Source organism: Solanum lycopersicum, chromosome 8, assembly GCF_036512215.1.
Source record: "Solanum lycopersicum chromosome 8, SLM_r2.1".
Taxonomy (NCBI): domain Eukaryota; kingdom Viridiplantae; phylum Streptophyta; class Magnoliopsida; order Solanales; family Solanaceae; genus Solanum; species Solanum lycopersicum.
Window position 1 is genome coordinate 31,741,026 of NC_090807.1, and position 12,716 is coordinate 31,753,741.

Genomic DNA, 12,716 nt, shown 5'->3' on the forward strand with positions numbered 1-12,716 from the left:
GTATTGTGAGTGTGTGGTGGTTGGTTTAGGTTCACTCCTGATTGTAGCCAATATTGATTAAAGATTTTATCATAGTTATGTTAGAAAATAATTGTCTTGATGATTGTGTCAAGGTCTAGTCGGAGAATCGCTTAGTTGAAGAGTCCACTTGGACATAACTTTGTTGTTAGTTGAGTTCACATACAACAACTTTTATCATTAGAGTATTGATATGAGCCCATTTGAGACATTTTATTTGGGGAGGTGTAGATCTCCAATTGGTTGGTTCGATACTTTTTATATGAGATCTTGGGTACATAATATTTTGAAGGAATCATTGATACAACTACCCTTTCTTACTCTTACCTTCTTTTCATCGTCCGAGGATGAACGATGGGTAAATTGATATCTAATGTAAAAACCCATTTGACCGTTTTGAAGTATTGGAGCTTTTGATGTCATAAAATACTTTTTCATATATTCAAAATAGATATTTTTGAACTATTCATAACCATAATTATAAAATTAATGGGATAGTTTTAATAATTTTTTTAATTTGTGGTTGAAGAAAATAACATTAGAGTTAGTAGTGATGACTTTTATCATTATTCTTTTTATAATTAGTCAGCTATATTTATTAGGGTCTTAAACAATCAAACAGAAAAAAAAGAGAATGGAGAAATTACCTGGGCGGCAGATTAGAGAGGGTCGACGAATGCTCCAGGTACGTACACATACATAATCTCATTATTTAGCAATTAATAGTGATTTATTAATGGGTCCAATATCAATGACTTGCCAATAATCATAGATAATGATTATTAAATCATTAAGATGGTATGCTTAATCGAAAAATTGGAAGTTTAATCTGTAGTTTAATTTTATCATTTTGTCAGTAATTTTATGTCTTATTTTAATGGAATATCGTATTATCATTTCGGTAAAGTCGTCAATATCAAGTGAGAAATTTTGGGTCGTTCTTATTTTATATTTTTTTAACCTTCAAAGTCACTGTTCGTTAATTCTATTTTTTACTTGTCATATAGAATGAGGTTCAAATTTGTTTTAATGGACTAAAGTTATTTATTTATATTAGAACCTATGTATGGGAGTATTTTGATAACCTAACCCTATGTTTGAATTTTTGGAAATTGACTATAGAATTAGGTGAATTTTTGGGTTTAGGTGAGACATAGAATAATTGAAATAATTATACACTCGTTAACTTACATATTATGCACATTTACTTGATAGATTGAAAAGGTTTGGAGGAATTGAAGAAAGAAAACGTATTGAAGAAGTAGCTTGCCTAACTTCGATTCTTCGGTGGAGGTAGGTTATAATTTTTTCTATTTGATAAATAGACTCTCAATAGTGATTGGTATGCATTTCATGATATTATAAAGTCTTCTATGTACTTAATAGTGTGATTGTGTAGTTTGGTTGTGTGGTTTGTGATTTGTCTGAAAACACGAGATCGTGAAATTTATAATCTTGAACCGTCTCTATCGAAGTAATGCCTTAAATAAATAAGGCTTGATGAATATTTTTAATGAATTGAAAAGTGGTGATGATAAATGATAAATTACTGGTATTATTGGATCGGAGTGACGTTCTGACACAATATTCTTGAATCGAAGTGTTCCAATACAGTGTTCTTGAATTGGAGTGTTACATTCCAACACAGAATTATTGGATCAAAGTGTCACATTCCGACACTGTATTCTTGACACGTTCCGAACAACGTAATTGTATCAGAGTGTTACGTTCCGACAAGGTAACATGAAGGAAAAATATATTAAATTAACTTAAATGTACTCAATCTCAAAGAACTCATTTCACAAACGAGCGTGGTGTGGAGGCATGAGTCCTCGTGTGTGTGTTTGATATTGTGACTGACTACGTACTTGCTAGTTGTCACTTGTTTATGTTGTTTGTTGATTATCACCTACTAAGTCCTATAGCTGATTTTATGTTATTATTCATTGCATATTAGTTACTATTTCGAGTTGGTCGATGATATTTACTCAGTAGATGTTGCCCCGTACTGTTTCTACTTCTATTTTTCTTTGTTTTTCTTTTATGGAGTGCAGCGAGTGTAGCAACAACTTTGACTCGCTCTCATCTCTAGCTAGTCTCAGCATCTTAGGTTCAATGGTGAGCCGTTCTTTCGAGCTTGTGTTGGGTTTTCTCGGTCATGACCCGGTGTCCTTAGGTTTCAGACACAAATTAGTTTATTTCATTTTTTTCGATGTTTTTGATAGTCTTAGAATTATTGTTTTGATATTAGATATCCTTGATATGATTAGTTTTAGGCTTTGGGACACGATAGTTAATATACTTTAGTAGATTTGTGTTACATACATACATAAGATTCAGCATCCACATTTTTATTTGTATTCTGCAAATTGAACAATAAATATGAGTTAAGGTTAAATTTGTTGGTTCACCCACCTATGAAGTTAAGTGTGGGTGCCACTCACGACTCGTTTGGAAAATGAATTCTTTGAGATTGAATACAATAAGTTAATTTAATATCTTTTTCCTTTAATGCTTCCACGTTGGAACGTGACAATCGGATCCAATAATACTGTTTCGAACGTGACACTCCGATCCAAGAATAATGTGTCGGAACGTGACAGTCCAATCCAATAATAACATTAATTTATCGTTTATCATCACGACGTTTGAATTCATTGACAATATTCATCAAGTCTTATTTATTTATGACATCACTTCGATAGAAAGGGTCAAGATTATAAATTTCACGGTCTTTGAATTTTAGAATAATCACAAACCACACAACCAAACTACACAATAACACAATTAAGTAAATAGAAGACTTCATAATATCATAAAATGCATATCAATCATTATTGAGAGTCTATCTGCCAAATAGAATAAATCATAACCGACCTCCATTGAAGAATCGAAATTAAGCAAGCTACTTCTTCAATATGTTTTCTTCCCTCAATGCCTTATTCCATCTATCAATTAAATATGCATAATGTGTAAGTTAACGAGTCTATAGACACTCACACTATTTTATGCCTCACCTTAACCCAAAAATTCATCTAATTTTATACTCAATTTCTAAAAATTCAAACCTAAGGTTAGGTTATCCAAATACTTCCATGCATAGGTTCTAGTATAAATATATAAATTTAGTTCATCAAAACAATTTTGAACCTCATTCGATATTATATTGAAAACTAGAATTGTTGAACAGTGACTTCGAAGGTTAAAAAAGATATGAAATAAGCACGACCCAAAAATTTTCCAATTCCTTGCCAATGATATGATGACTTCAACAAAAATATAATACGATCTTCCATTAAAATAAGACATAAAATTACTTAAATAATGAGAAAATTAAACTACATATTAACCTTTCAATTTTTCCATTAAGCATACCACCTTAATGATGTAGTAATCATTATCTAGGATGATTGGATAATCATTGATTTTGGACATGTTAATAAATCACTATTAATTGCTAAATAATGAGATTATATATCTATCACGTACCTGTGGATCTCATTGACCCTCTCTGTAATCGGCCACCCAGGTAATTTCTCCATTCTCTTTTTCTTTCTTTTTAATTATTTAATACCCTAATAAATATAGCTGACTAATTATAAGAAAATGATGATAAAAGTCACCCATACACATATTAAATGTGCATTTTTAGTGTTATGTTCTGACACACTAACTTGGATCAGGTTTCACGTTCTGATGCACATATGGATTAAGTTTAACATCCGGTACAATAACTTGGATCAGGTACCATGTACCAGTATACTAACAACTTGGGTATGAGTGTTGTGAAAGGATAAATGACATAGCATATATGTATATCTTTGAGAGTGTGAAGTTGTACGGGATTCTTAAGAGATAATTGATATTTTATATGCTCGATGTATGCATGTTTATTGTGTTGTAATGACTTATATATGTTTTACTTTGGGATAGTCGCGGGATCCTACATGTACTCTGTGGTGGTATACTGATTCAACACTTTCTTTTTCTTTGTTGAGTACTGGAAATGTAACGCCCTAAGGCTACCCCCTAGACGTGGACACTAAACCTAGGAACATAAGTGATCCCAAGCTAATCCTTCTAGAATTATCATGAACATACTAAACATAATCTGAATGATAGAAATTGTGCAGAAGCTATAATCACCAAAAATATAGGGAATATTGATATCCTATAACGGGGATATGTGAAAACAGATGAGTTCAATACAAGGAACATCTTAACTCAATAGTAAGATTAATTTATCCATGTCTAAAAATAGCCTCTAACTGACAAGATATGATTAGAAAGCCCCAGCTAAGGCCAGTAAAAATGAAACTAAAGAACTAAAAATACTTGAAAGAAACTCATAACTATTGTCCTTGGAGAATGAGGACTCACCTCTGATTCTGCTGAAGTAGAGATTGAGAACCGATCTAAGCGTGATTTGGATGATGAGAACCTGAACCTACATCACAAGAAGAAGTAGCACAAAGTATACATCAATACTTGAAATGTATTGAGCATGCAACATAAATTACAATTGAAATAACATTTAACTGAAAAATACAAATAAGCAATTATATAATTTGAACATGATATAGCTATTGAATATTGATCTAACTGGATGTAAGGACCACATTTAAAAAATGTTGAGTGAATAATGATTGCTCTATAAGCATGGTCAATGCAATAGAGTGTGAATAAACTGTGGGAGCTACAATTAACTAACAATAAAACCATGTAAGGTAAATATGGAGTGTGATGTATACTACCTATCAAGAGGACCCAATACAAGCCGCCAAATGTATAGAGGCATATTGGCGGTGTCACTAAAATGATACCCGCAGAGAGGACTTACAACCTACATGACTATTAGTTCTAGGACTATTTGCTTATGCTTAACACTAGTCCAAGTTGGTATTATGCTACTCCTAATTAACTAAGTTGTTAACATACAATGATAGAGTTTCTGTAATACTTGATAGCTCAAAACTAAACATGCAAATAGAGAGTACAACAATTAGTATGATTATGACGCATTTATGATTAAGGCATGTGTAAATGAATGACATATATATCTGACTAGCATGTGTAATTCAAGTGTCACAACCCGGATTCTTGAATCCGAATCACAACTGGCCTTGTTGACCTCTCAGAGGTCGCAGACAAGCCTCATTTTACATACATCACATTCATATGGTTAATTTTTATGGAAAATATAAAACTTTTAAACATATAAGTATACATAGACTTCATATAGTTATTTCATGAATTCATCATATAATAAGCTCAACATAAATGTAACAACCATCTATCATAAGAATCAATTTAAAAAAGAATAAGAATATATCGTAAATACGTTTGCCAAAATGACCTTACTACAAAAGATTTGAAATGAAAGTACGAAAGAAATGCTAGGGAAAACATCCACTAGCTTTGCCTAAAACAAAGGCTAGAGTAAAATTGAAGCATCCTTGAAATCAAGAGTACCTATCAAATGGTATGGAGAAACGCTGATGTCCAAACCATTGCAAGAGTCGTCAATTTGTCCCTTAACATGCATCCATAAAATAGTAAATAGTAGGGTTTATTACACCACTTGTACTAAGTATGGGTGTATGCACACATACAGATAAGTCTATGCATGATCAAAGAAAGTTCTTCCTAAACAACATGCTATTTCTTGAAAGCCTAGTGACTAGACTTTTCTAAATCGTTAGATATGAATTGTGTTATGAATATGATGTATTTTAATGCATTCAAAGCACACAACTCATTTTCTATATGATTACAAATTATTATTATCATTAACATAATTTTAGAATAACTCGAGTGAAAATTTGAGATTTTTGATCCTGTTAGGCCGAAAGCTCCTCTTTGTACACTTAGATTATTTTTTAGTTTTTTTCTTTTTGTTGTTGTGTAGTTCAATAATTATTTTGGTCGTATGTTTTACTTACAAGTGCAATGATTCATTGTATTCCCATACCCACAATGAATTGATGTAAGTAATTCAAGGACTAAGGAATGATTTCCCTACCTTATAGTGAGTCATTCTTTTACAGTAAAATTTCATTACCTTCCATAAACAATCTCTATTGATCATGCCATTGATTTAATTACTTTCATATTTAATATACTATACATCTCATATACACGAGACTTTGGAATCGTTAATGTAGCATAAAGACATCTCAAGTGAGGGCCCAACTTATGAGACCTCAACCCGAGGGCCTTCTTTAACAAACACAGAGTTTGCTTCATTCATTCATTCGTACATCACATTATTCATTTCATTCATTCGTATGTTTATGTAAAAACCAACTATACCTAGGATGAAGTTTAAGACGCTCATCGTGATCATGAAGTGCAATGACAAAGAATGACCTAATGTCATTACTTGAATCTGATTTCACCTCGTGATTGTCTTACACAAACGCATTCGGTATCGTTCATTTAATTATCTTTCATACTTTGAGGCTTGGCTAATCCTTTCTTTGGGAACTTTAACCTTAATGACATAGATCATGTGAGAATCATGAAATCCAATGTCTTCCCCACACCAAGAAGAGGTAGAATCACCGGCCAAAGTGACCCGAACATGCTAGCGCATATAGGGAGTCGAACCCTGGTAGATCCATATATTGGCAATATAGGTTAAAAGACTAGGAGATATAAGGAGTCCCATGCCCGGCATGCCTGACAATATCATCTCATGAGAGTTAGGTGAACCTCTACCTTTCCCGAAAGAAGGCATCACCGCTCATAGCTAGCGTATTGGTGCTCAGTATAAAGTTTCATTTGATTCAACTCATACGTCATGAAAGCTGAATTCTAGTATGAGGATATAATATCTCAACAGATTATTTCTCATCCAATCATTAGAATTGAGTATATACCAGTCTCAATACTTTCATCAGAGTGTACATAGAGATTGGTCTCTTCATTAGCTTTACACTCTCATAACTGAGTATGTTTATTTACTTAAGATCATTTGAGATTGATCTCATCTTTCACATGAGCCTCTTATCATATTGTCACCACATTCATTATCATTAGCACATTTGCTTTTAATAATTACTCATCCCTTTTACGTGAATATTTATTTCATCATATGCCAATGCACTTGACCAGTTAGTGTATTTCACACTCTTACTTAACCCTTCTAGGGTTTCATAATTTCATTACATACATCTTAGTTACTTATCCCTTTTTACGTGAACGTTTATTTCATCATCTTTTAGTGTTGACTCAAGCATTATGGAGGCATGCTTCTAGGTTGAGATCTACTTACCTTATTGATGACTTGTCATCCTTACTTTACATTGATGAAATGTGAATTGTTCTTTCATATCATCTTTAATTTACATTGATGAAGGTGAATTGTCCTTACATATCATCCTTAGTTGTTAATGAGACTAGTTTCACACATTCTAAAACCTTGATTCGTGAGTATTCTTTTAACAAATTATCTTTGGTGTAAGTAAGAATTGCCTCACTTACTTTAATACCACATTCTGGTCACTTGTATACCCCTTCAATTATGTTATAACTAACGTCACTTACTTACTTTAGTGTAGTAGCTCCATATCACCGTTTATTGACAATAAGCACTTCATTCAATGAGTTTCATGTATTCATCGTTCATTCTTGTGGAGCATGTTGGGAGTTGTCCTAATGAATGTCATGCCTTTTGTTATGGATTTAGTGATATTACTTTAGAAGTTCTTAATATATATTTGATACTCTTACTACACAAGAATTGTCATATGATTAGAATTGGCTCAAGATTTGGGATGTTAGACTAGCAAATTCATTCTTTTTGGAATAAGATAATTTTTTACGTATGTTAATATTTAAATTGTCATATGTACGAACCCTCAGACAATCTTTTAATCATTTAAATAAGTTCCTATCTATTATCATATATTCATTTTGACCAAAAAGAGTTAGCCAACTTTATTGAAACCAGATAGCCAATTTATTCAAGATATGATTTCATAGATGTCTTTGAGGCAATTCTTAGTTTATAAATTTTAGTGTAACGTCTTAAGAACATATTGGATAACATTATATTAACATTTGATAAATTTAACATCTCCATAACATCACAACTACATCGAGTCAACATTCAGCCAAAGACACATATTCACTTAACAAATCACAGACTTAACTTACCTTATTATCAATCCTTAATTATCATGATAAGATTAACTTTATGCAATTACAAGTTCATAAGTTTATTCGATACTCATCATTCAAGAAAAATCATATTAAGAACAGCCAACACCACATACCAATAACATGTTCTCTAACTTATTCAACATTGAAATTGAAAAGGATACTAGCGAAAGGAAGTTTGACGAGAGCGACGGGAACAACCCTAGTTTGAAAGATCTTGTGAATCGTTCGAAGGAAAATACTCTTGGAGAAAGAATTCCAGGAGAGAAAACCATACTTTAAGTAGAACTTAATCTACGAATACCACCTTGAACGAACCCTGAAGAAACCTTGAAAATCGTCTAAGAAATTTACTATTTTTTTTCTTGCGTTTTGTTCACTATTTTTGTCACACTTATTTTCTGGTTTTAGTCGTGTATTTGTTTGAGTTTAAACGTGGTTTGTAGGTTTAGAAACTACGTTGACTTATTCAACTTATGGTTTAATAAATTAAATAAATAAATTAATTAACTAATTACTAAAAAACCCTCATAAGTTGACTAAGCATAGCATAATATTGACTTGACCTAAAATCTGAAATTTTGGTGTTGACTATGGTTTAGGTCAATATTTTGACATTATATTTATTAATTAAATCCTCAATTTAATTAATTTAGGGACCTAGGGTAAATACTAAAGTACCTCTAAGTCATTGGAACCATAATCAACCCTTTAAGACCTCGTATGTTAAGTACTAGGACGTTTCTTGCATTACCCCTTTAATTTAATTAATAATATGGATAATTGAATTAATTAACATAGAGTAATTACTAAAGTACCCTTAAGTTGTCTTTTATTTCTTGTCTCAACCGAAATCTTGAAACTTATGCTTAACAAATATATGATTTCTAAATTTAACGCTAAGTGTAAACACAATATAGACACAAATCAGTCTTGCAATAAAATCAATTTTCTCATCAATTGGATTAAATAAAGTTGATACTTATGCTTAACAAACACATTATTCCTAAATTAAATCTTGGTGCCAACGCTAGATGGACACAAATCGATCTTGCAAGAAAATCAATTTTGTCATCAATAGGATCAACTAGTGTTGATACTTATGAATAACAAATATATTATTTACAAATTTAAAGATAAGTGTCAACACTGTTTGGACACAAATTGATCTTGCAAGAAAATCAATTTGACATGATCAACTAGCATTGGTACTTATCCTTAAGAAACAAATTATTCCTAAATTGAAGCTTAATATGAACGTTAGATGGACACAAATTGATCTTCCAGTGAAATCAATTCAGTCATTTATAGGATCAACTAATGTTGCTACTTATCCAAAACAAACACTAAATGGACATAAATAAGCTATCACAAAATTAAAGCTAAGTATCAATACAAGATGGACACACACACTTATAGAAAAAAGTTGTACTTGTACTTTAGAAATGTTGAATCATTAAAAATTATCTGGTACTTTGATGAAAAAAGCAATATAATCTTGTATCAACATTTTTAGATGTTGATCTTCCTCGGTTGTCTAGCACAAAAACAATAATGTTTGCCATCCTCAGGTCAATGCACAAGTTTGCTATAGAAATTTCAAGGAAATCTACATCACACAACAATAATATTTTCCCCTTATATTTTTCTCTATCCAGATATATACACTAACAACTTTCTTTTCTTTTTAAAAAAAATTGGGAGTAGTGGAAGGGGAAATAAGTTTGGGAATTGAATCTTCACCAAGCGAAAGTTCAGATAGTCAACCAACTGAACTATTAAGAAACTAAAATAACTTATGTTCCTGTCTAATGTCTCCATATATTTCCCAAGTATAACTAAAAATTTCAAGACAAGGAATGAGATTTTCAACCAAATGTTGATAAAACTATTATTTTCTAGACATGTTTAAGCCCATGAGATCCATTAGTACAAATAATTGATGGACTTTATGAATCCCAATGCTTGTTCCTAAACTCTATTTATCATACCTCTTGTTTAAAGAAATAACACATTATTATCAATGGGTTCAATGTAATCCCAATGTAAGAGAGAAATGATTTCAACAGGAAAGGACAATTAATGTTGAAATTGATCAAACACAAATGTGAATCAGGAAAGGCCGAAGAACACTTGGTTTTCTTCAAATAATGTATGAAGAATTACAACGATCCTTACCATATATCCTTAATGGAAGTTTGATAAACTAAAGGAAATTGAAATAACTTATGTTCATTACATTTTAAATCTATAGGTTTCATTGATCTAAGTGGGTTCCTTTTACATAAACCCTGAAATACATTTGGAATTTCTCCGAATGATCTGACTGCAAAAAAAATCACATAATCGGAGTGTTCAATCACAATTTTCAAACATGGATGGGTATATCTTACTGCTAAATTTACCTCTTTGGATCCGCTCAAATAATATCGGGAAAGATCACTAGAAACGGAGTAAGAATTAGTGGGAAAATAGAAAAATTAGTACCTGGAACAAAATTACTATGGAATAAGAAATTAAATTTCCAGATTTTTTGAACTAAAAACAGTGGGAAAATGGAGTAAACCTTACCGAAAATAGAGCTCGGAGTTTGCTTCTACTCCTGCCATCCACGTGTTGCTATTGATGCGACCTCCTGCTGCTACTGATCTAGGGAGTGTGGTGATAGGGGATGGTGGCACAACCTGCTGCTGGTGGTCGAGGCTGCAACACCGGTCAGGGGTGGGCTGGGGATGGGTGGGCGTTGGAGAGGAGTCAGAGATGTTTAGGAATGGGTGGGCATGAGAGAGGAGCATAGATGTTTAGGACTGAAGCAGATGACTTAGGACTTAGGGTTTTAACATTATCATTCTTTTTTAAAAAAAGAATTGTTAATTTACTGATCAAGAGATGTTCGTATTTCTTAAAATAATTATGTATTTTGAATAAATATCTATATTGTGAAGTCAATATTATTTAATAATATAATAATTTAAATATATCGTTCAAAATTTAATATTTTATTAATTAAAATTATATATAACTAATTTATCTACATGTTAACAAAAGTCTTATTTTGATAAGTTCAATTTTATAGATTGATTCAATTTTATAAATTTAAACTATATAACTCATAATTGTATGAAATTAAATTATATACCTTCTAATTGTATAAATTTAATTTTAAAATTTCTATGCCTCCTTATTGTGTAAATTTAATTTTATCGATCAATAGAAGTTTATCAATATCAAATTTATTATTAAATCTCCTTGAATAGATCATTGATATTGCTTTAATTGATAATGTATATCATATTTGAACCACTAATAATTCATCAACGTATTTCATTGTCCAATTAATATCCTTTACACATGTCATTGCCGACAATATGATCACTATGTAATAATCTTGATAGAACTTGCTTTGTATAATAGTTTATGTTGTTCTACTATCTATTTCATAAAACGATTTACTGCATTTAAGGTTATACATTCGAACAATATACAAATAATTGTAAATATAAAACTTAATTAATTGTTATCATGACATTACTACTCGTATTATATCGCATTTCATACTCAAATTGATTATATTTTAGCTATTCACTTTTACATCGTGACTTGAGATATTAAGTTCATGATTTGACGACGGACTGGTAGAATTTGTACATTAATCTACAAATATAAATATAAATATAATTATATTTATTTTTTAACTTATATAAAACTGTCATTTGGAGGATGATGTACTTAAAGTTAATTGATATATTAATTTATTAACTTTTTTGGAAGTCACTATAAAAATATTTCAATGAAAATCAATATAATTACATATTATTTAATTTTAGCGTCTTGCAGAAGTCGTTACTATAATTTTATTATTTTTTATTTTATAGAGAACCGTCCTATGGAAGAGGATTTAAATAAAATCAAATCAAAAATATTTCTCTATTTTTTCATATTTAATTAGAAAATAAAATATTTTATTTATTTATTTATTTATTTATTTAATACCGACATCAAGAGGTTGGTTTATATGTTATTCATTTTTCGGGAAAATACCGACCTCTTGATGTCAATTTGGTCTTCTCGATTTATTTTGCATAAAAACCGACTTGTTATAGTCGATTTTCATATCAACGTAGTTTTATACTCTAAATATGGATTATTGATCTAACATTTCATTTATAAAAGTGTACAAAATTGTTACATTTTTTTAAAAACAACTAATGGTAGGTGAAAAATAAAAATTTAGTATTATTCTAGAAAAATTATGATTAACATGAACATTTAAAACAAATCAACATCGGAATGTCGCTTTTATTAAAAGTAATTAGATGAAATAAAAATAAATTCCTCATTAGGTCGGTATTTTATATTAAGTTATTTTTTAACTTATATAAAACCATCACCTGGAGGACAATTTATTTAAAGTTAATTAAAAATATGAGTTTATTAATTTTCTGGAAGTCATTACATAAATATTTTAATGAAAATTAATTTAATTACATACTATTTGATTTTACCGACTCTCAGAAGTTGGTATTATAATTATT

The 12,716-nt window shown here is 30.6% G+C and overlaps 1 protein-coding gene across 1 annotated transcript in view; it reads right to left on the reverse strand.

The window, feature by feature from the left end:
* Positions 1-10,988, reverse strand: part of LOC138337649 (uncharacterized) — a 33,648-nt gene extending 22,660 nt beyond the window's left edge. Inside the window, exons 1-2 of the mRNA XM_069287791.1 lie at positions 10,753-10,988; positions 4,399-4,465 (exon numbers count right to left, since the gene is read on the reverse strand). Of these exons, the coding sequence (XP_069143892.1) occupies positions 4,399-4,465; positions 10,753-10,976 (291 nt within the window). The 5' untranslated portion in view covers positions 10,977-10,988. The remainder of the gene's footprint in view (positions 1-4,398; positions 4,466-10,752) is intronic.
* Positions 10,989-12,716: the final 1,728 nt, after the last annotated feature.